Source organism: Gymnoscopelus braueri, assembly GCF_963280865.1.
Source record: "Gymnoscopelus braueri genome assembly, chromosome: 4".
Taxonomy (NCBI): domain Eukaryota; kingdom Metazoa; phylum Chordata; class Actinopteri; order Myctophiformes; family Myctophidae; genus Gymnoscopelus; species Gymnoscopelus braueri.
Genome location: NC_137605.1, coordinates 52,889,880 through 52,915,365, shown reverse-complemented (window position 1 = coordinate 52,915,365; position 25,486 = coordinate 52,889,880). Strand labels below are relative to the sequence as shown.

The 25,486-nt window shown below is 41.7% G+C and overlaps 1 protein-coding gene across 1 annotated transcript in view; it reads right to left on the bottom strand.

Moving 5' to 3' along the window:
* Window positions 1-23,755, bottom strand: part of tbrg4 (transforming growth factor beta regulator 4) — a 28,666-nt gene extending 4,911 nt beyond the window's left edge. The window contains exons 1-10 of the mRNA XM_080427460.1: window positions 23,683-23,755; window positions 20,927-21,488; window positions 19,655-19,975; window positions 18,246-18,420; window positions 15,725-15,882; window positions 15,100-15,210; window positions 14,763-14,907; window positions 13,388-13,639; window positions 12,149-12,269; window positions 10,350-10,464 (exon numbers count right to left, since the gene is read on the bottom strand). Of these exons, the coding sequence (XP_080283586.1) occupies window positions 10,350-10,464; window positions 12,149-12,269; window positions 13,388-13,639; window positions 14,763-14,907; window positions 15,100-15,210; window positions 15,725-15,882; window positions 18,246-18,420; window positions 19,655-19,975; window positions 20,927-21,370 (1,842 nt within the window). The 5' untranslated portion in view covers window positions 21,371-21,488; window positions 23,683-23,755. The remainder of the gene's footprint in view (window positions 1-10,349; window positions 10,465-12,148; window positions 12,270-13,387; window positions 13,640-14,762; window positions 14,908-15,099; window positions 15,211-15,724; window positions 15,883-18,245; window positions 18,421-19,654; window positions 19,976-20,926; window positions 21,489-23,682) is intronic.
* Window positions 23,756-25,486: the final 1,731 nt, after the last annotated feature.

Genomic DNA, 25,486 nt, shown 5'->3' with positions numbered 1-25,486 from the left:
ATTTATTCTGATTTTTTCAAAACAAACGATTCAAAAACTTTTATTTCCGATTCAAAACATAGGATTTCAGGATCTACTCCAGTCTGCTGGCATGAGAGCAGAGTACATTTACGTAGCTTTTATAATTGTAAAGGTTTTATCAACTAAACACACAAAGGTAAATCCAAGATTCCAAAAAATATATATAATTATTATTTATTATATCGATTTTTTGAAAATGAGAATGGATTCTGAATCGTCCAACAGCAGAATCGCGATTCGTATTCGACTCGATTTTTTCTGACACCCCTACATGCAAGGCACCAACCTGCTCATGAGGATCATGAGGTTTCAAGTGTCTTGCTCAAGGACACTTCCGAGCTCTCTGACACGAAGCCAGGAAGAGCTAGATTGAAACCAGGAACATTCCGGTTCCAAGGCGGCCATCCGTGTGTTTAAAAGGCTGTTCCAGCCGGTGAGGAGACTCAAGTAGACTCAGTGACCTAGTTTTATCAGGTCTGCATCCACTGAGGACCAGTCTGAACAGGAGCACTGGGAGAGGTGTCTATTTTTATCCCCTTTCTTTTCTCCTATTATTAAGCCATTAAGACCGGGAACGCATCTGTGTCATTTTAGATTTCTTTGGCTATTAAAAAAATAGCAGAACGAGCTTGTAGATCTGTTATTTTTTGAAAAATCATGAAAATGTGTGCAAATCTTTGAATATATACAGTATATATACTGCTCAAAGAAATGTAGGGAACACTTTGATCCCTTAATTATTTTGAGTTTTCATGAACTGTGTACATACTGCTAACAAAAACTGCTCAAAAGAATTAAGGGATCAAAGTGTTCCCTTAATTATTTTGAGCAGTGTATATATTTTTTAAACCGAAGATTTGTAACTCAAATTGAACCACTGATATAGAAACATTTTTAAAAGATTTTTTTAAAAGGATTTAGAAGACATTTGTAGAATCACCAGAAGCAAAGATATGAGCTTTAAAATATATATACCGGTATTTGCAAATAAATATATTTTATATATTTGCAAATAAATAAAAATAGCAGATCTACAAGCTCATAGCGCGGCACTCGGTGCCGCGCTATGAGCTTGTATATCTGCTATTTTTGAACAGCCAAAGTAAAACGACGGATGTTTTTCCCGGTCTTAATGGGTTAAGTGAACCCAACGTGTGCTTTGTGGAGCGCCCATTACCCTTCCATCCACCTGTGTGTCGGTGTGAAATGTGGGTCCCCTGTGCTGGGCGAGATTCATGCTGTCAGGCTACACTCGTGGACACAAGATGACAAACACAATCAACGACGTTACCGGGTCAAATGCAGTATCTTGTTGCCGTCAGGGCAGAAACCTTGCATCTCCATAGTAGGGCTGGTAACTTTACTCAGAAATGATATTCGAATATTGGTCTTAAAAATTGGCAGATATTCGAATATATTCGAATATTATTATTATTATTATTATGAAAAAAAAAATTGTTTGACAGGGACAATACAAAAAACTATGTATCAAGTGCTCGGATCCAATAAAACATATATTTTGTTTGTTTTTATAACTTGATACATTGTTTTTTTGTATTGTCCCTGTCAAATAAACATAAAAAAAATATATATATATATATATATTTTTTTTTATTCAAATATAAATGTTCATATTCGAATATACATATTTTCCCCATATTCGAGGAATATTCTAAATTTGAATATTAATTTACCAGCCCTACTCCATAGTTTAAATTGTTTATGTTTCGTTCGTGAATGAATGACCTACTTCCGTCTTACGTCACACACACACACACACACACACACACACACACACCGCAGCTTGTAAATCGGCTATTTTCACTATTTCTAAACATTAATGGTGACAGTGGTTAAGCGTGTGGGTTTTTTATTAATATTGAACCAATGACAAGTATCAACAACAGCTACTGGCTTAATAATAACTACATTGGGATCCATTGGAAACGCCGTTACTTTTCAGGATTCTAATTACAAGTAAAAGTCTGGAATTCAAAATTTACTTGAGTAAAAGTACAAAAGTATTGGTATCAAAATGTACTTAAAAGTACCAAAAGTAAAAGTACTAAAATGTTTGAAAATAGCAGATCTACATGCGATGCGACGCGTTGTGAGCTTGTAGATCGGCTATTTTCAAATAGCCTAGGTATAAAATAGGGAAGTGGTTGATGTATGTTTCATAATATCATAATTTATATCTGAAAAGTAACTAGTAACTTAAGTTTTCAAATTACTTGAGTAAACGTACTTAGTAACTTTACACCACTGAGTAGGACGTTAATTTGCGAAAAAAAAAACACAAAAAATGTTAAAATATGGAGATGAGAGGTTTCTGCCCAACAGCAACGATATGACAAACATAGAGCGGTATGCAAACACTGCCATTGGGATCAAGTAAAGTGTATCAACAGTATTAAGTGTGCATCTAATTTGATCAGGCATGGTGCCAACGCTTCTTAAGGAGCTTGTCCTAGATGAGACCGGAGAGCTTGGATTGGCCTAGATGAGACAATGCTACTGTTGCTAAGCTAGCTGTCTTGACTGTTCTATTTATACAAGGGGCAGGATGTCTTTCCCAGGTGTTTGGCCCAGGCGGACAGGGTTTTGAGGTTAGGTTTTTAGGCATTATTTCTGTGAGGTTAGGGTTATAAGGTTAGGGTTAGAGTATAGTGTTTGTGAGGTTAGGGTTAAGGTTAGGTTTAGCCATAGCTTTGGGGAAGTAAAATGTTAGGGTTTAAGCGCAATCAAGGCGAAACACCAAGGAAAGAGGGAGTCCCTTATACAAGGAGACAGTGCAGGGGGCCCACCTGCGACATGACTGCTGCACTGCACATAATTAGACAAGACAAACACCTTTGTCTAAAGATAAGTTTAAAAACAAGATGTTATTGACGGATCGGCCTATCAATATATTGGCTTTTTGTTAAAGATAATTGGATATCGGTTCACCAAATTATTAGATTTGATATTTTTTTCTAGAGTAGACAATTACTTTCAACCATTTTGTCTCCCAATGTAATCATTGCTAATGCTAATTAACCCTCCACACACATTTCTGTGGTGCCAGGATCAACCTCCCCGGGAACCTTCACTCCTCTCCAACATCATCATCTCCTCGCCAAATGTGTTCGTATACTATAGAGACGCTCGGCCAAGCGTGATGATGGACAGGTACTTTACCTCGTACCACCCGCACGCCCCCATTTCTATTCTAAAGAACATATTACATACATTGTGGTTTTTACCCATAAAAACAATAAAACAAGACGTTATTTATCTCTATAAATGGAAGGACATTTTGGTCAAACTCAAGTACTGTTCAGTTTAACCCGTTTAGAATATGTTTAACCCATTAAGACCGGGAACGCATCTGTGCAACCACGTTAACCATCATTTTATACTTAGGCTATTAAAAAATAGCAGATCTACAAGCTCGTAGCGTGGCACCGAGTGCCGCTCTATGAGCTTGTAGATCTGCATTTTTTTTTTTTATCGTGAAAATTTGAGCAAATCTTTTAATGTATATATTTTTTAAAGAGAACATTTTTAATTCAAATCTTTGCTTGGGGGGGTCCATGGAACAACATATTTTGAGATGGGGGTCTGCAGCCATCATTTTGAGTGGTCTTTGACATGAAAAAGTTGATTATAGCACTGATTATAGCAACAGACGTTTAAAAAAAACTGTTAGGATTTAGAAGACATTTGTAGAATCCTCAGTAGCAAAGATTTGAGTTAAAAATGTTCGCTTTGAAAAATACATATTCAAAGATTTCAGTGCCGCGCTATGAGCTTGTATATCTGCAATAATTTGAATAGCCAAAGAAATCAAAAAATGACACACAGATGCGTTCCCGGTCTTAATGGGTTAAAAGAATAAAACGGGTCGACCGAAAGAGATGAGGCGAAAGGTGAAGCCCATTGTCAGTGAGAACCAATTAGCTAACAGCCGGGTGGCTTGTCTCCCTGTGTTACTACAATCAATCACTCTCTGAGTGTGTGTGTGCGTGTGCGTGTGCGTGTGTGCGCGCGCGTGTGTGTGTGAGGTGTAGTGTTAGTGGAAAGTGACACTTTAACCGACAGGGTCTAGGTTTTCAAGTAGTGTGTGTGTGCACTGTGTATGCTTTTCTAGTGCCACCCTTCCTCCATCCTATCCTCCTGGGGATTAAAAAAGGACATGAGAAAAAGCTTGGAGAGTGAACGTGGTCCTCACATTTCATGGTTCTATTGTGTGCAGGCTGGAGGTGTCTAGAGGTTGCTGTAGCTACATAGTAGCTGTCTACAAGCGCAGCGAGTGATTTATAGTTCTGCGTAGGCTCCATTATACCTGTTGACTGTCTCATCACTGCTGCAACACTAGATGGCAGTGCTGTGCACTCATTTTAGAGCAGTGGCTCTCAAGCATTTTCATGTCAAGGACCACCAGATTTATATGTATTTTTGGCCGCAGACCCCCATCAGAGAAGTTGTTGTGCCAGAGACTTCCAGAAGAGAATATTTCTGTAAAAAGATATTCTTGACTCAGTAGGTTCAATTCTTTAAAAAAAATATAGCCTATCTACAAGCTCACATGTGTCGCGATGTGAGCGTAGCCATTTTGATGCTATATTAGGCCTAACAAAATAAAACTTTGGTTTCCGGTTGGCTGTCATTTTAGGGCTGAGTAGGTAGGGAATTTATTTTATTTTATTTTTATTTTTTTGTGGGAATGATGGGTAGCAAGGAATTTTATTTTATTTCCTCATGGGAAGGATGGGTAGGTATTTATTTATTATTTTTTTTTTTTTCCTATGGCAATGATCAATATTAATGCTTCTTTTTTAATATATTCTATGTTTTCCTGAGTTACCAATTTCTAAATCATTAAATGGTTCATGTACACTGCACTTACAAAATAGTGTCTGAAAACAACAAACAATAAACAATTGAAAACTTTGAATAGAATGTCCACACACTGGTTGAATACTTTTGAGTTTTAATTCAACTCTAAGTAAAGTACCAAAGTAAAGTGCTGTATCACTCACATACCAAAAATATTAATACAAAACAAACATCTTCAAGTAATAAAGTGTTTTGAAGCAGATATTTTAGCTACTGGCTATCCCTGGATCAAACTGGCTAAATGTACCATAGGGCATTTGTGAGAACCTGAAAAATAAAAATAAATAAATCAGGTATTCAATATTGACTTAAAACAATATCCTGTTTATCTGTTGACTGAGCATTTATGAATAGTCCATGAAAAGTTCACAGACCTTTTTAAATGACAAACATTTCAAATTAAACTTTTTTCCCCCTTTCCAATGTTCAACAATGCAATATTTGAGAGAATGTAGCTATTAAAATATATGACACTGTTCCCCAGACAACTGAATTGTAAAACACAAAGACTACAGACCAATTTTGTTTTGTCTGTCTCAATGGTGGCCAATTTAGACCTACAGTATTCCACAGCAGCCATCTTGATGTGTCAATGGGTAACATGGGTGTATTTTAAGTAAGTAATTTTAAGTCCCCATTCAAATGGGTGGGCTTATATTGACTCTTAATTACACCTGACTGTGTAAATACCCATTGATGACTGACAGGTCAAAGTTGTTTATTTTACTTTTTTGAATTGTTCAAAACCTTGAAAAGCACTATGAATTTGATGTATTATGAAATAGGTAAATACAGGGTCCCCACACATTTTTAGCAATGAATTTCCAAAACTTTTCCAAAACTTTTCCAGAATATTTAGCCCAATTTCCAGGCCTATATAACAATCATTCAGCGCAATAATGTGTCTCTTACTCCTATGTAGAATTCCCAAAGATAGGCAGTGTAGCAAAAATAAAGCATAGAATATAGAATAGTACAATTTCATTCAAAATTTCGTGCAAAATCAGGGCATAGCTCACTGGAAGACTCATTATGGCATCCGTATGACTTATTTTATTTAAATAATATATGCCATCACACAGCCCGTTCGGCGAAAAACTACTTATGTTACATATTTCGTGTAATGTTATACATGTTTATGAAAATGTTTTGTATTAACAAAATCAATAGCCAAAAACAATGCATAGCCAAATATTTTTCCAGGACCCTTGATAAATTCCAGGACCTTTGATCAATTCCCAAACTTTTCCAGTACTGGATTATTTTTTTTTCAATTTCAAAATATTTCCAGGAATTTCATGACCGTGGGGACCCTGTAAATAGGTCTTTATTGGCCACCATTGATACATGCATGTGTAAACAAAAGTGCTGTGGTGGAAAAAGTACTCAAATGTTTTACTTAAGTGAAAGTATGAATACTGCAATGTAGAAGTACTCTGTTACAAGTAAAAGTCCGCAATTCAAAATGTACTTGAGTAAAAGTACAAAAGTATTGGTATCAAAATGTACTTAAAGTACCAAAACTAAAAGTACTAAAATGTAAAAAAAATAAAAATAGCAGATCTACAAGCTCACAACGCGTCGCCATGCGACGCGTTGTGAGCTTGTAGATCGGCTATTTTCAAATAGCCTAGGTATAAAATAGGGCTAAAGTGGTTAATGTATGTTTTATAATATCAAAATGTATATTTGAAAAGTAACTAGTAACTAAGGTTTTCAAATAATTGTAGTGTAGTAAAAGTACAATATTTGCCTCTGAGATGTAGTGGAGTAGAAGTAAAAGTGTTGGAAATTGGAAATACTGAAGTAAAGTACAAATACCTCAAAATTGTACTTAAGTACAGTACTTGAGTAAATGTACTTAGTTACTTAAAGTGGTCTGTAGCCTTTGTGTCATGGCCCCATTCCATTTAGTGGACTATAGAGCACTTGCAAATGTAGTTCTAGACGATTTTAATAGGGGTTTCAAATTGTCTGATTTCATATGTTTCTATGCAGTAGAATAGTTACTTTCCACCACTGCCTATTTGTCGAGACTATACTAGAAGGCTTTGTCTAAACGGGGAATATTATTTACCCCATGCGCAGAGTGCTGGTGATGTTAGTGACACAAAAAAACATAGGTAACGTTTGCTAGCTTTCTCACACTACACAGTAACGTCAGCTGAACTAAGTAGATGGGATCCGCAGGTCGTCGTCTCTGGGACCGAGAAGCCGACTTGTCTCTCTCGTAGTAAGTTTAGTACGTCGTTAAACTCCTCCTTTTTGTTCTGAGCTTGTTTGGCGGTGGGCAAGTGCACGTTATGTTGGGCTGCAAACAATCGGTCAAATGCTGACTGAGGGGCAGATGCATGAGCATCTCAGGGCTAAATATTTAAAGTCGAACATGGCCAAAACAGACCCAGCCTGAGAGGCTAGAGGCTCGGTGGGCGTAGAGAGTATGTCGAGTGAGATGTGGGTCCATGTATCCGCTCGGTCGTGTCTCCCTGCTGCAGATGAAAACTGACATCGGCACTGTTTCACCTCCTTAATTATGTCTGCAAACGTTTTAGTAGTCAAGCGAATTATTTTAGGAGGTGGTTTGCACGGGCAGACGACAGACACTGTACACAGGTCCATGGCTGGAGGAGGACATGCATGTGCTGCTGTTGTTGTTGTGCGCTCGGCTGCGCCGCCGTCTCCTCGCGATGACGCAATGACGCATGAATAGTAAAACAAAACATTTGCGCACATGATATTTTAGACGAAAGAAAACTTTGATTAAACTTCGCGAATGTGGTCGCACCAAATATATTTTTTGTAAGACGTTTTTGATCGACTCGGTCGGATTTTGACTTAATTTTTTTTTTTTTTTTTTTTCACTCCAAATGCCAATAAAATCATCTGGGTCGCGCGTATTTAATAGGGTCGGTCGCCAACCGGAAACCAACATATTATTTTGTTAGGCCTTAACTAATTTAGCTGGGGATCCACTGGAACCCCCAGAAGGACCCCCGGGTCCTTTGTGAACCACTGCTCTAGAAAACCATGAAGTAATTCACTTTCTTCACGGGTCCTCCCAAACCAAAAATACCCAATAGTACCCGAGACCCGTACGGGTTCGGGGTAGCCTGATTATCAGACTGAAGCTGCGTGGAGCTTCAGTCTGACATTGGCTCCAGTGTAGGAGATTACAAGGGGGAGGGGATTAGAATTTCCCTAAACCAATCCTAAGGGATCCCCACGCCACGCCCACCTCCGACTGTCATTGGACAACACATTTTTTACCGGAGAAGTCCTAGGTTCCCATTTACAACACCAGACCAATAGGCAGTCCACTCAGAGAGTGGGCGGGGTCTATGGTATGGAACCCATAGATATAGAAACCTAGATACCTCATTGGCCTCTGCAGTTCATTGTAACGACTGGTCTCTCAATACAAGGCTCTTCCGGGGGCTGTTTGACTACTGACCAATCACATCACGTTAACTACTGGCCAATCACAGCGCGTCTAATTGACTAGTTGCTGCGCGGCTGCCTCTTAAGAAAAGACCCACCCCACCTGCCTCTGATTGGCCTACCGAACGCCCCCTTCTGTGACGCACACGGAAGTTTCCAGCTTGCCCCCGGAAGCATAGAGGAAGCGGAAGTGCGTCCGAGATGCCGACGCTTCAGAGCCAGAGGAGGCGTCTACCTTTATATGTCTATGATGGAACCAGGCTAGGTTCGGGGCCATGTTTTATCATGGTCACTGGGGTCCGGGTCGGTTCAGATCATTTTCAACCTTGGGTACCGGGTCTGTTTATGTGTAATACCCAGGTGGATGAGAGAAGAACATTCGTACTCAGCGCTGATCAGGAGAGAAAAGCATGAAGTGCTCTGTAACTTGCGTGATGATTTAGGCTGACCTAGGTTCAGATTACTGCAGCACAAAGTAAGGGGGGAAATGTTTGGCTGCGCATGCGTGCCAATTAGGGATGGGACGATATGAACATTTCATGTTGCGATGATTGTGACCAAAATAATTGCGATTTACGATATTATCGCGATAATCAAAATATGTTTAAAACTATGTTTTAACACTTTTGTTAAACCACTTCTTGAACCCCAGCATCCATAGTCTGGATTGGAACATTTGCCAAAAATAGCCGATCTACAAGCTCACAACGCGTCGCAATGCGACGCGTTGTGAGCTTGTAGATCGGCTATTTTTGGCAAAGAGATTTAGAGAGTGAAAAAAAGAATGAATCAAGTACGTTCTTTACAGGTGCGTTTTACCAATTCTAGAGGGTTTAGGTGGTACCGGATATGCAGCTCGGCAAAGGTGAATTGATCCCAGTGTATGACGGAGGACAATTTCACGATACATTTAAATTTCTGCAATACGATTATTATTGTGAGCGTTTTTTATCACGATAAACGATAACAACGATTATCGTCCCATCCCTAGTGCCAATGCTGCCAGCTGGCTGAGTTCAGTGACTCAGTTCAGTTCAGTGACAGCGTATCAAACTACTGTATGCCTCCATGGGATCAAAGGTGTGTGCACCGTGCGTTATCATGGATTCGTTCTTCATCGAGGTGAAAACATGCAAATTGTCATTGTATCTTGCTGGCTGCTATGTAGCTGCTAGATTATGGAGTAGCCTATAACTGGCATCTACAGGTAGAACGGCATTTTTGCCAATTGTACTAGGTTTGTCATGTCCGGTTCTATAATATCTCGGAAAACAAATCGGATCTCTGAACAAATTTCACGGGTCCCATTAGGGTTCGGTACCGTTATTTTGCACCCGTGAACAGCTCTATTTAAGCACGGCCATCTTGCTAAAACAAATATATCTAAATCTAGAAGTCGTGGAACTCCTTTGTTGTCCAGAAAGCTGTAAAACCTGTCCCAGAGCTGTACCGTTGCTCTGGTCAGTATAATTCATCATCGTTGAGGAACCTGGGCATTGCAAATATTCCTGGGACAACTTTATGAAACGGCACTGAAATCTTGTTCCAATGTGCATTGCCCTGTTTACATTCTCTATGCTTACACTGTGGCTTCATCAAGTTGTTGCAAGTTGTCCAGGTTCAACACTATGATGAATGACGTTGACCAAAGCAGGGGGGGGGCTGTAAGGGGTTTCAAGTGTCTTGCTCAGGGACACTTCAAGTTCTTCAACCTATAGATTGGGCAGACCGCGGGGCCAACCGGTGACTTTCCGATTCCCAGACAGCCTCTCTGCCAACTCAGCTACTGCCACCCCAGTTCTACCTTATAGGAATATGACCTAGATTTGTTTTGGCAAGACTGAGCATATAGTAGGAGATGCATTTTCTGATATTGGACCTTTCATAGACTAGGTTGGCAATAAGAAAAATAATGTTTTAATTACACTGGCCTTATCCTTTATGGTTGCATAGTGGTTATGGTTATGGTGCATTCATGCATTGCGCGTGTGTGTGTGTGGTCGTGTCACCTCCACAGTAATGAAGCCAGCCAGCTGCAGGTGTCTTCTCTTCATGGCGAATCGACCAAGGAGTTCTTTACTCCTCGAGCCAAAGTTGGGAAACTCCCAGGCTAGAAAGGCTAGTCTGAAAACACAACCAACACACAACTCATCATGTACCATGGAGCAAACACAACCAACACACAACTCATCATGTACCATGGAGCAGAGTTCATGTCGTCGACTAAAACTAGGACGAAAAAGGTTTGTCGACTATCTTTTTTCACTGACGAAACCAATATATGAAAACTAAGCTATGATGACAGAAACTATGACTAAATACTGTATATGTACAATTTTGTCAAAAATGTACAAAAGATATGATTACATCACTGAATACTCATGTTTCCATGGATTAGGATGTGACATCCCTGCCACCACTAGGGGGAGAGAGAAACAACATGGCCCATCCCTCTCTGAGTTCCAGTCCACTCAACACAGCCCTCTGAAATACATCCTGACAAACTGAATACCAGACGAGTAACCACTTAGTGAGAGGAGGATGTGGTGAGGAGAGATGAGCGTGTTTAGGGGTAAAGGAAAATACTCAGAAGAGAAACGTTATTCTGGAGTGGAAATCAAACTGAAAGGTTTTATGGCCAATAATACAGACCCCTGAAGTGTACAGTTTTTCAGAGAGATAAGATGTCAGGATTTGTCGCTCCAAAAATGTCCAAACACTTCACGGATGGCAAACAAAGACAATCTACAAGCTCACAACGCATCACGACGCGTTGTGAGCTTGTAGCTCGCCTGTTTTCGCTTTCTTTTCTTTTGTTGAACAAAAAGAATATTATCGTCACAGTATCGATAGAGGTATTTGGTCAAAAAGATTACAATATCTGATTTTATCCATATCCTCCAGCCCTAGATGTTGGAAAAATCATGGTAGTTGAGCTACTGAACGACAGCTTTGGAAAGGGATTCCAGAAGGGAAGTGGTTGCTAGGGTTGGTATATGCGTGGACAGACACGTATGCGTGGACTTCATGTCTGCTACACAACAGTGTTGATTTTGACAGCAAATTTGTATTTAGTTTTAGTCATAGTCTTTTGAATAAAATTCCATTTACGGTAGTTTTTGTCATATTTTTGTCATCTGAAATGTTTTAGTTTTTGTCTAGTTTTAGTCGACTAAATATCATAAGATATAATAATGGCTGATTTTACACTTGGTTGAATGCTGAAAATAGCCGATCTACAAGCTCACAACGCGTCGCAGCGCGACGCGTTGTGAGCTTGTAGATCTGCTATTTTCAGAACGCAACACCCGAGCGCAACCAAACATAAAATTACATGTCTTAGTTCTACTGGATCTCTTCTCCACTAGTCCCTCACTAACATTTTAGTCTAGTTTTTATTTGTTGACGAAACTGTCAGTATTTTTACTCTTAGTTTTAGTCATCATAGCTTAAAGTTTTTATTTAGTTTTCGTCAGTGAAAAAAGGTGGTCGACGAACATTTTTCGCCATAGTTTTAGTCAACGAAATCAACACTGCTGCACAACTACAATACTGGTGGTTCTCAACTTTTTAATTTCAAGGACCACCATAAGTCAGAGTGTACAAATGGAACCAAATGGACCTTTTACGGGTCCATTTGGTTCCATTGTTACACTCTCAGAGTAACAGACCTCTAAGTGTCCATTTGGAACACCCTATAGGAATCGTTAAAAGGAACCGTAAAATGAACCGGAATCGTTAAGATCCTAAACGATCACAACCCTAGGAGAAACAAATGTACAGTTAATTCTCTGTGAGTCTCTCTCACCTCCGTGCTCCGGCAGGTAAAGGCTGTCCCCCTCCTCCTCCTTGTGCCAAGTGAGGAGCCGTCAACGAGGACAGGCTACAATAATAGGCCTTGTTTTCATAGTCCACCACCAACTCACCATCTGATTGGACAAGCACACACACAGCCATTAAATACAGTCTTTTTTTGGTGCTTATGTACTCATAAGAGAGAGTGAGTGTGTGCATGTGCGCGCGTGTGTGCAGTGGTGTAAAAAAGTACTAATGTTTTACTTAAGTAAAAGTATGTTATGCTCTAGGAGGGGCGGGATGATTTGATCGACAAGCTACACAACCAATAGCATTCATTCCCCGCCCCCGCTCTTGATTGACAAGCTACCCAACCAATAATGGTCTGGTAGCATTCTGCAGGATACAAGTAAGACGCGCGAACGCGGGAAGCGAACGCAGCCCTATATATTTTTTTGTCTTTTTTTAATTGTTATGTTGTGTATTTACGGACTTGTAATCCGTGTTATTTCACCGTGATGGGGAGAGCGTAGAGAGAAAGTCACGTGACTGCCTCCGCCTCATATTGAAGTTAATGGGGGGGGGGGGATATGGTTCTCCTATGCACGGAGTTTCGGAGTTCCTAGTCATCTATGCACGGAATTGCCGTTTGTCAATCCGTGCTATTTCACCGTGTTTGGGGGGGCGATCGGGTTGGTTTCATAGTAAGCTCCACTCTGAGATCTGTCAGCAGCCAATGAGAGCGTGAGTCACATGGGGGCGCGGCTGCACACAGGCAGTGCACACAGAGCCACAGAGCCACACACAACCCGAGCACGGTTTCATAGTAAGCTCCACTTGGGCGGAGGCGCGCTTCGCGCGCCTCCTTCCGCGTTCGCAATGACACGATATTGAAAGATGGCGGATTTGAAATAGCTGAACTATCGGCTTCATTTTCATTTTCGGCATTGTGAGCTTGTAGATCGGCTATTTTCAAATGTATACAGTAAAGGGCTGAAGTGGGTAATGTATGTTTTGTAATAATAATCAAAACCTACAAAGTAAGTAACTACTGTAGTAACTAAAGTTTTCAAATAATCGTAGTGGAGCAAAAGTACAATATTTTCCTCAGAGATGTAGTAGTAATAATAGAAGTAAAAGTATTGAAAATAGGAAATACTCCACTAAAGTAAAAATACCACAAAATTGTACTTAAGTACACGTACTTAGTTACTTTACAGCACTGCGTGTGTGTGTGTGTGCATGAGTTTACCTATAGTCCACCCGTACACGGTATCAACCGCTGTTCTCAGTGCTTCGGTCTGATCTCCCACCAGATTATGTAGCATCATCCTCAGGCTGCTCTGCAGGGGGGAGAGCGTAGTGCTTTGGGCCAGGGCAGAGGGGAGGGGGAGGGACAGGGGGGTTGAGGACGCCCAGGACTCGGGGGGGTGCTCCAACCGGAGGGTGGCGGCGATGTGAAGCAGCTTCAGTCGATAGTTCTCCACCCGAGACGGGCTGCCCCCTGCAAGTTGAATGAGAGGACAACTTTTACACACTTGAACCCGGGCTCTCGTTGCCGCCTGGCAGAAACCTTATACAGTGTATCTCCACACTTGAATTTTCATTGTTTTTTTGGTGAATTAATGCCCTACTTCGTCATACACAGTGTCACACGAAAGCTCAAAACACATCGGCTATGTTTGCTACTTTTGAATCTGAATCCTGCCGAAGTAACATTTTTGGACATATGAGGTTTTCACAAGGGATGTGGGCGGATATACACGGATAAGCGGTGCTGCCCCTACTAAACGGTTACAAAATAAAATTCGGTTGTTCTATTAAATATATTTTCAATTGCGATATTAACTTTTTTTACAACACATTTCCATTTTGCACCCATATTACTGTCATGCTGGTCACTCCTCTGGAGTGACCAGCTAATTGATTTGACCTACTTTTGGGCAGGTGTAATTAATTATCTGGGAGCACACATGTGTAAGATTCCAATAGCATTACCATTTTAAATGGCTTTCATATCCTCTTAATATATCAGATTTGGCCTTATAGATTGAAATGTGTTCAGTTTTTAATGGGTGTTAATTTTAATGAATGAATAAATGTTCGACTATTCGAAGAAACATTTTCAGAAATGTTGTGTACACCTCAGTGAAATCAATCGCTGGGAACATCCCTAGTTTACACCCGACAGCAAAGATATAAATCATTGATTGGTTCCCCCCGGGTCTATTCTTGGTCTGCTCTTTTTTACCTCTACACCAAATCTGATAAAAGCAGATCTACAAGCTCACAACACGTTGCAACACATTGTGAGCCTGTAGATCTGCTATGTTCTTTTTTTTTTTTGCCTTTAAATCACCCAAATGTTCACCTAGAATTACATGAATGACATAAGAGAGTGGTTGGTTTTACGGCGTGGCTCTGTAACGATAGGGTCTGTCTGTTTGTCGTGTTATGTAATAATACTGTATGTCGAGTCGAGTCAAGTCAAGTCACCTTTATTCGTACAGCACATTTAAAACAACAGAAAGACCCAAAGTGCTTTCATTCAAAACAACATCATGTTGTGGTCTAAAAATGTTGAGACCACAGAAAATGTGTGTGTGTGCGTGCGTGCGTGCGCTTACCTGTGACTTTGGCTATATGTGTGTGTTGTGTGAGCATGGTGAAGTGGCTGGTCTTGGCCTGTTGTAGAACACACAGAGACCAGACCACATCGGTCTGCAGGAAGGGTTCCAGATTTGACAGAGACGCATCCAGAGCCCTGTGGACCTGAAACACAACACCACAACACAACATTACTTTAGAGAAAAACTCCACAGCCAAGCAACATTAAAATACCACTTAAACGGCTCTCAAATTGTTGAGCAGAGTCCACCCATCTGACCACTTTTCAGGTTAGCCCTGATCTAGAAAAGGTTGAGAACCACTGCAACTAATGGGGGAAAAAATGTTTTAGTTTACCTCTTTATAGAACTCTGCTGCCTTTGTGGGCTGGAACCCCAACCGGGCCAACGTCATGAGCAGATTACACAGCTGAGAAGTGTTGTACCTGACACTGTTGTCTGTATAGTGCTGTGGAAAGAGACACACACACACACACACACACACACACACACACACACACACACACACACACACACACACACACACACACACACACACACACACACACACACACACACGCGCTGACGTTATAGTAAATACATGTTCAGCTTTGCAACATGACCTGTTTAGAGTTTAATTATTACACAAGGTGAGTCTGGAAGGGGTGTGACAGGTCATCTTTCTTTTCATGATAGGCAACAATTTTGTTTAAACTTAGTAAATTGATGATCTTACAAGCTCACAACGCATCACAAAACGGTGTAAGCTTATAGATCTGCTATTTTCGCCATTTGCTTGACACCATTGTAAGGCTAAGAATAAAACATCACATCACATCATTGATTAAAAAAACACTACTCTCAATTATTTGATTTATCGAAAAAGTAATAAATAGAATAAACGCTAAGAAAATAATTGATAGTTGCCACCTTAGTGGATATTGAGAAGAGGGCTTGATGTTGTTCCTAGTGCTAGGACTGACCTCGGTGAAGGCCTCAAACAGTGGGTAGTGAAGCCATTTGAGGTAGCCAAATGATTTTGCACAGCGCGTGACGTCAGCAGAACTCATCGCAGGAGCTCTAGGTAATAACTCTGATGAAATCCGCTGAAACACCTGAGAGTGGTGGAAATTCAACTTCCCTGGGGGGAAAAAGGACAAGAAAACATTAGAGATCAAATGCCAGATACCTTAAAGGTATCATGACATTCATTTTCACTTTTTTTATTTTCAATGTTTTATTTGGGGTTTTATGACCTCAATTACACCCAAAAAACCTGAACTTAGAACATTCAGTGGATTTTCTGTGGTCTGGGGTTTTCTGAATAATTAGGCTGAAAAGTAATCTGAGCTTGGCCCTTCGACAGTGAGGTCACAGTCGATTAATCCCGCCCACTCTCCTCCTCGCCCCTCCCCTCCCCTATCCTTTCCTTTGGGGAGCAGAGGCGATGATTGACAGGCAAAATCCCTCACCAGCGACACCCGCAGGCAAAGATTTCTTTTTTCATTGCAGTTGAAAAGGCTTTAGAAATGTGAGAGAAAAACACCTGCCATGGATCACTGGAATGGAATTTTCACTTAAAACTTTTTGTACACTTTTGAAGGACCAGGACAAAGACTTTGAATGTGGTGTAAAAGTGAATGTCATTAAACCTTTAAAGCAGCACTATGTAACTTTTTAACAACTATATAGCATATTCTGTCCCACAAAATTATAAAGTTACATGTTTAAGCAATAACAATCATCCTTCCATAGATTTATAGACTCGGGGGGGGGGTCCCTGCTAGGGGCTTGACTGTATTACTACTGTATGTTTAGGGCAGACAATGAGTTTCATCCAGGCATTTGCCAAGGCGCGCACCAAGGCAGAACTGCCAGTCAAAGCGATTAAGACTGGCCAATAACAGCGCGTCCTCGCCGGACATGCTTGCAGAGACTCTTGGGTAATGAAGTCAAAGACGTTGGCTGCCATGTTATTTTTGTCCAAAGAGGCCACTGATACCCCAAACTACATATAGCTGCTTTAAGAAATACTAGTTCTTTGTGTTAAAAGAAAATCTTTAAAAATGTATGTTGGTGAAACATACAGTATTTTAAATTATGGGTTTGATAAAGGGGATTGGAGTTGCTGCTTTATGCAGGTTAAAACTATTTACTTATGTAAATAATGTGTGATGTCAGCGTGGATTTCTATATTATCGTTTCTATTATTTTATTTTAATGTTGAGGACCCCAGGAAGAGTAACTGCTGCCATGTACACTGTACAGTATAGTAGCTAATGCAGATACTAATAAGCAATACAGCTGTTACCAACTCAGTGGCCTTGTGGTTAGAGTGTCCGTCCTGAGATTGGGAGGTCAGGGTTCCATCCCCGTCATACCAAAGACTGGAACCATTGGTGTTCAACCACTGGTGTTCAACCTCCCCAAGTTCTCCCACACAACCATCCTTCTCCGTTCTCTACACTGGCTCCCCGTAGCGGCTCGCATCCAGTTCAAAACCCTGGTGCTAGCCTATAGGGCAGTGAAAGGAACAGCTCCTTCTTACCTCCGGGCTATGGTCGATGCCTACACCCCTGCCCGACCACTCCGGTCTGCCACCTCGGGGCGACTGATTGCCTCGTCACTCAAGGGTCCTTCTGGCCGATCCACACGGTCACGACTCTTTTCTGTTCTGGCCCCACAGTGGTGGAATGAACTTCCCACTGATGTTAGGACAGCAGAGTCACTGCCCATATTTCGGCGCAGGCTGAAAACCCACCTCTTCAGGAAACACTACCCTTCCTCTCTGCCTGACCTACTTGTTGTTAACTAGTTGTACGAACGCTTGTTTTCTATTGTTGTATTGTTTATTGGATCTTGTTTAGTCGATACACTTATTTGTTTTAGCTCATGCTCATTTGATTTAGCTATCTTGTCTCATCTGTTTAACGAAATAGGTAGCTGATATATTGCACTTTTACCTTAGCGCTAGGTATACTCTTTTGCTTGTTTTTGCAGAAAATGCACTAAAGACTTCTGGTGATTAGTAGTTTTCGTTCCCTACCCTTGTTGAATACACTTATTGTAAGTCGCTTTGGATAAAAGCGTCTGCTAAATGACTGTAATGTAACAAATAGCACCCAATGCCTCCCAGCTCGGCACTCAGCCGGTAAGTCCCTGCATCATAGTAGCATCATGTCCAGGTGTACTTGTGCATTATGGCTGGGGGTGGGTGTACTTGTACATCAAGCCGCCTCACGCTACAGAAACAGGAGATATTTATAGTATAGAGTTCCCAAAGTAAAAGTCAATTCACCAACAGCCCCCCCCCCCCCTCGTTTATTTGCATCGTTATGCAGTCTGAATTGTATTTTCTTCCAGTTTTCTTTTCACTGTCGCACCCCAACCTCCCAATCTCAGGGCGGACACTCTTACCACAAGGCCACTGAGCTGGTTACGCTGTTGTATACTACTACTGCATAATGTATGCCTGGCAATCCCAGTACAGTCGAGTGGTATTACCATAGGCATAGGCCATGTCCAGGAGCAGAGATGTGCTGAGTTCAGACGAGGGTTTCTGCAGGAGGTGATAGGACAACGCTCGGAGCAGGGGGACAGACCTGCGGCTCTGGGAGGCCAGGGAGACACAAACCTTGCGGATCTCCTCTGCAGAAAAGCTCTCCGCCAGCTCCAGTGCCTGGAACATGGACAGAAGGTGAAGCATTTAGATCAGGGGTCTTCAACAGGGGGTCTGGGACCCCTAGGGGGTCCTCAGAGCTACTATAGGGGGTCCGCCTAATCTTTGTGTGAAAGGATTTTTTTTTTTTTACATCAACCACTTGAACCCCTAGCATCCCTATTCTGTGGGGAACATTAGCCGAAAATAGCAGATCTACAAGCTCACAACGCCTCGTGCTGCGAGGCGTTGTGAGCTTGTAGATCTGCTATTTTCGGCAAAGAGGTATAGGAGTAGAGGGGAAAAAAGATAAGTTTAATCTGAAACACAATTGTATACAATATAGAGGGGGTCCCTGCTTCATCTCTCTCTCAGCTAGGGGGTCCTTGAGCTGAAAACGTTGAAGACCCCTGATTTAGATAAAGCTCTCCGCCAGCTCCAGTGCCTGGAACATGGACAGAAGGTGAAGCATTTTTAGATCCCGAAAGAGAGGTTCTGTGATTTGGAAGCCCCCCCATCCATCTCTCTGGAACCTTGAACCACTCATTATTTTATCCGCATCTCTCCAGCCCTTTAGTAAACAGAAAATAAAATATTCAGGTCAGGATACCAATTTTATCAAATAAGGGGTTTTATCAGCTTCAGTGTTCCAGTTCCGAATGTATGTTTGTTTGTTTAATCACTTCCACTTATTTATCACTCTCCTGATTGGATGAATTGGTATCCTGGCCTGAAAACGTATTCTCTGTTTAATAAAGAGCTGGAGAGACAGAGACCCTGTTGAACAGTCTCTATATTATAACAATGATTTACAATGGGAATATAGAGCTAGTTAACACTTATTTTAACCAAAAACATTAATCATGTGGATCTCGGGATCGGCGTGGCTCTAATGTGGATCTCGGACTTCATGTGACCATGAAGGGTCCGTCATCTACTATGTGACATCAGTATGACTGAAGGTTTCAGCCCCATCAGAGCCCAACTGACTTCCATAAAATGTAAGTTAAATATGAAAAAAAGAACATATGTGGATGAACTTCCGTGGCCAACTGGCAGTGTGCACAAGAAATATGGTGCTGATCGGTCCAGTGGTTTGTGTGATTAGCTACAGACAACACACGCACCCACACCTCTTTAAGATTGCTAGACTACTGCAGAGCCACACCTTAAAAAACATCACTTACACCTTTAAAACTTACATCTTTAACACAATATGAAACAGCAACAATCTGCCCTCATCGACATGTACTACCTTGTCCTCTAGCCTGTCCATCAGGCTGGGTGACATGTGCTTTCCTTTGGACATCAGCGAACTAACGGTCTTGACGTCCAAGATCTCAGTCCAGCGTAGTTCCAGCTGTTTGAACACGGCGGCCATTAAGACCTCTTCGTGCTGGCCTTTCTGCCCGGCTCCCCACTCCACCAGGAAGGCCAGGTTTTTGGAGGACAGTCTGCGGATGCGCCACAGCACCTCTGTCTGGACGGAGCTCAGTACCGAAGCGGTGAAAGGAACGCCGAGGGTCCGGAGAGCCCGCAGCACATTCACCAGAGCGCCATTCCACACTGACACAACCTAGGAGTGAACACACAAAAGTGAGAAGATGTAACTTTTTGACTGCAAATGTCAATCATGAGCTCCTACAGCTTAATTTACTCCGCCATACGACACATTTGTCACATGCCAAATATGGCAGATCTACAAGCTCACAGCGTGTTGCGTTAACCCATTGTGAGCTCGAAGAGCCGCTATTTTAGACGCATAGAACCATCAAGCAACCAAAGTATAAATCGGACTTATATAAGTCAGGTCAAAACTATGACTGGGCTCTATGGAACAAAATGTATATCACGGTATGATTTGAAGCATTGAAAGCAATTGTATGACAACTGCATTGACAGCTATTATGGTACTCTTAAATGTAATATACTAGGAGATATTTCACATAGTACAGAGGTATTTTAAGAACATATTGTGCAAAACTGCAATAATGTAAAAAAGTTAAAATAAAAATGGACTTCAAGTACAGCAGAAAAAAGTAAAAAGCTAAATAAGACAACAAGCTCTACCAGGCAGCACGGTATGGTCAAAATCCATACCATGGGGCAAATTCATACCCTCTACTTTCTATACCGGTCAAACCTTGTTTGCTTGTAATGCATATTTCATATTTCTGAAGACTCACCTCTACAGACTCCACCTTAGCCCATAGCACTTGCCCTAGCCTTGACGACCTTGCAGGCTTATGTAAAGGCTAAAATGTGATTTAGATAGCATGTTATGCAGACAGATGCCAGGTCAGTTGTAGACCTGGAATCCTATAGTGTGTATAGTTTCAATTATAGATTTTTTGATATTATACTGTTTAGACTGATAATAGGTTCTTGGTTTACCTCTGATCCCAGATTACTATATCTCTATTCATTTTAACAGCATCTGCTAAATGCCTAAAATGTAAATTGTATTTCACGCACAGCAAAATTCAACGTATTGTATGACACGCCCAAAGTAATATCGAGCCGCTACCTGTCCCGTTACTGTTGCCATCATTTCCCGCAGTCGTGGGTCCGTCAGCAGATCTGGATCGTGCGTTCCAGGACCGGCATGTCCGTTACCCGCCTGTACCCGAGCCAGTTTAGTCATGGCGATAGCAGCGTGGTTGGCGTCTCCGCCGAGATCTGTCCAGGCCTGCAGGATGTCCTCCACAGCCGTCGCCTTCTCCACCAGGTCGTCCAACCGCGTGCGCTTCGGAAAGAGCGGGAACTCGTCCTGGCCAGCGGCACTCGCCCGCTCGCACAGCGGCCTCCCCGGAGCCCGCGGCCACAACGAGGCCTGGGGCCTCAGCAGCTCCGCCGCAGGCCCGGCGGCGAGGGGGCCGGCGGGCAAGCGGGGGGTCGCGACGGTGGCCGCAGCGTGGGCATGAGCCCGAGAGAGGAGGCGGGTACATCTACCCAGCAGTCGGCCGGTCATGGAGAGGACGGATGGGAGAGAGACCACACAGGAGACAGGAGCAGGGGGGGAGGGGGGGACGGTTTAATATAACGGCTTCTCACAATCCAGAGGTCAGACTCGACATCCCAAATAACACCTGTGTGATGGAGAAAAGAGACATTATAGAGCTGTTGAGCTTAAGTCTGGCAAGCTGTCAGCCTCTGTGCTAAACCTAGGAAATACACGCTGAGGAAGGCTTGACACCAAAACGCGTCTGTGTATGCTGTGACTGTGCGTATATGAATTAAAAGTACCAGAAGGACTTCGGAGTGCTGGCTATTACTTTCTTACTGTGAATCTTCGTGAAACGTGCACCCGGCAAACTGCATTATATACAGACAGAGTACTCGTTTTTGTTTTCTACTGTAAACCTAACAAAGCCTAACCTAGATTGGCTGATATTCTATTCATTTAATGTATTCCATATACAGCCATAGAACACTCAATGCATTTTTGTGGAGGGATTCATCTCGCGGCATTCTAATTTGTAGAGCATACTCAGCCAATAATTATTTGCTGTGAATTGTGTTATTTTTTATTTATACTATGTTGATGAATTGAATACACAGGACCACAATGGAAACAAAGTCCCCAGGACTTTTTTGTGTTATCCTTTTAGCCTTAAATGTCTGACTGTACCTTCATGTAGTGCTGTTTACAATTTGACTAAGAAGTATTCAATCAATCAAACTTGGAGTCAGCACTTGCCATCTGGTATTCAAATCCATTCGAAGGTTCTGGCAGAAAACGTATATTTAAATATCAGATATGTCATCTTTTCCATGAGATTGACATGGACCACATTCACTGTACGTGAAGGAAGTGTAGCTGTGTGGCTGCTGTGAATGCTTCATACGGTGAATGTGGTACATGGGAATTTCGTGGAAAGTTTATTGTTTTACATAATATACGTTTCATGCCAGAACTTTCGAATGTAATGGATTTATTTGATACTAGATAACAAGACCTGGCCCTAATAAGTCACAGCAATTAATTATTGGGCGAGTACACATGCAGTGCTAACAGATTAGAATGCCACGAGATGGATACCTCCATAACTGACCATGCATTGAGTGTTCTATGGCTACATACAGAACTAGAGGTTGGGCGGCCGCTACACAGCCCTCACATCTAGAGTTCCGGCCTCACACCTACGTCGCACCGCCGATCCGACCAATATATCTGAGTCATAGTGTCGGGGGCTTCGTCAGAGTACCCATTGTACCTGTCTGTCTGTGTGGGGCAGGCGAAAGTAGTTGCAAACTTGGGGTTATTGCACGTCCTGTCGCGCGGTGAGGTTAGACAACACTCCATAGCCTTAGCCTCCATTGTGTAAAGATGGCAAATATCATATTGTATCAGAATTAATACAATACTACATCCCCAGTCTCACAATAAAGAATTTCAAAGAAAAGTTTGTTATTAAATTCTGAATCGCAGCAACTCTTACATTTGTATTTTTAACTGCCATTTAAAAAGGTCTGCTGTGGCTGGTTGTTCAGACCATGTTAGTTTACTGCTTAAGAGTTCATTCATGGTTATTGAGTATAAGCTAGCTAGACCAGTGGTTCTCAACACCAAGGGGCACTTGAGGATGTTCCAGGGAGTACCCCCAGCTATATGATTGATAGTTAGAAAGTGTACAGTAGTAACCAAAAGGACCCTTAGAGGTCCATATGGTTACATTTGTACACTCTTGAGTTTAATTAACACTAAGGATTGCACAGTGATTGGGGTCCCCAGAGATGGTCTGTCTGTGGCCTAAGGTATATCAAGGAGTCCTTGAAATGAAAAAGGCTGAGAATCTCTGAGCTAGACATATTTTTCTAAGGAACACTTAAATGCATTAATTGCATTTTTAAGGTAAACATTCACTTTAAATGTTCATGCAACCAGACCCATACATAATTTGTCTGGCTACTATGGCTAGCTAGCTGTTGTGTAACTCACAATGCAAATGCTTACACAACAGCCAGCAGCCAGACACAGACATTTATGTCCAGTCATCTATCGACAAAGTGACAAACCATCCCAAACCGACCTAAACAAACATATAAACAACCATATAACGATCACCCTGATCCTGCAGACGTGAAGCAGAACCCTGAGGTGTAACATCTCAGGACAATCCTGACCTTGTCGTCAGGTAGGAATGAATAAGCGTCGCTGTTAACATTAAACACCCTGTCACCATGTCCTCTCTCCTCCACGTGCAACACCACGCGTCTGACTTTAAACGTAGAGACATTGTATGACTGTCTGATGCACATTTAATTCATATTTTTTTTTACCTCAAATGGCTGGATACAGGCGTTTAAATCCGACTTTCACACACATGGGGGCCGGGCTGTCTGTCTGTCTGTGGGCGACTGACAGTCGCAAGAAAACTGCGTCACACGCACCGGTGTCAGGTGGGCCGCGGACCAACTTGTGGTTGGTCAGAAATGTTTCCGAGGTTTATGATAATAATAATTATATCTATCTATCTATCTATCTATCTAGCTAGCTAGCTAGCTATCTAACTATCTAGCTAGCTATCGTGCTAGCTATCGTAGATGTATTTTATCAATTTTGACAATTGCATGTCTATGATTGTCTTGGGCTTTACTCCCCCCAATTATCACTGGACATCCGCCCGTAAAGTCCGTATTTCTCCGAATATGTACAAATGCAAAATATAAGGTGCCTAACCTGTTATCTCCGGATGTTAAATCAGCATTCGGAATCTTTGTGCAATGTATTAGTCCGTATTTTTTCAATAAATATGTGTTTAAATCCCGTCTGTGCCTGAACGCCATTTCCCCCTCGTTTACTTCCTGTTTACATTGAGTAAAATACCGGCTTTCACCGGATGCGCCCCGTCACTACCACCCATTAGAATACAGGGAACAATTCCGACAGAATCCGATTCAGACGGGATTAAAACACATATCCTGATGTCGAGTTAACATCCGGGGCTACCAGGTCAGTACTTTATATGTTTGTTTTTGTGTACAACAGAAGTACTGGCTTTCCGGCAGATGTCCAGTGACAATTGGGGAGTAAAGCCCAAGACAGATAGATACGTAGTCAGTCTGTCTGTCTGTCTGTCTTTCTTTCTTTCTTTCTTTCTTTCTTTCTTTCTTTCTTTCTTTCTTTCTTTCTTTCTTTCTTTCTTTCTTTCTTTCTTTCTTTCTTTCTTTCTTTCTTTCTTTCTTTCTTTCTTTCTTTCTTTCTTTCTTTCTTTCTTTCTTTCTTTCTTTCTTTCTTTCTTTCTTTCTTTCTTTCTTTCTTTCTTTCTGTCTTTAAAGAGTGTGCCAATCCTCGTTAGTATAGTGGTCAGTATCCCCGCCTGTCACGCGGGAGACCGGGGTTCAATTCCCCGACGGGGAGGTCGATCTTTATCTCGACGAATTGAGTACAAAGAAAGGACCCCAATGGAAACAAGTCATAGACTTTCTTGCGTTTAAAATCCTCTAAGCAGATAGGCCTTGTATTGAACTGTACTATCCTGTGTTTTCTTTTGCAAACTGCTTTTAAAGTATTCAAGCCATCAATCAATCAATAGCCTCGGAAACCCATGCTTTTTTTTTTGTTACAAAAGAAAAAAAGCCTGGGGGAGCCATGCAGGATGGTCTTAGGACCTTGTTATCTCCTAAATCAATCAATGACAGACACTCCACTTCAGAGCTTTTTTCTATTGGGCGATACTATGGCACCACCCAGTGGACAAGTTGAAATAGCCTACTGCGACAATGGTCTCAAAATTAAAGAAAGGCCTGTTAGTTTCTTGTGTAACTCTGCATCGTTCTGGGTTATTATAGCGTTAGTTTAAGAGTCTAATTTTGTAGAATAGAAAACACAAACTATTCGGCCTACATCAACCTTGAAAGACAACAATTTCACCTCTGATATTTCTAAAATCCTGTGTTTTATCTTTTGCAAGGTGTGTTGTGTTCCAAATAAGTGATTTAACGTCATCCTAGGGCTCTAAAAATGTTACCCAATGCCTCCCTGCTTGGCATCAAAGGTTGGATTGGGGGCAAGACAGTCCCCGTGACAAACTAGTGTCATGTCAAGTGAGTGTACTTGTACTACATCAAGCTGCCTCACTCT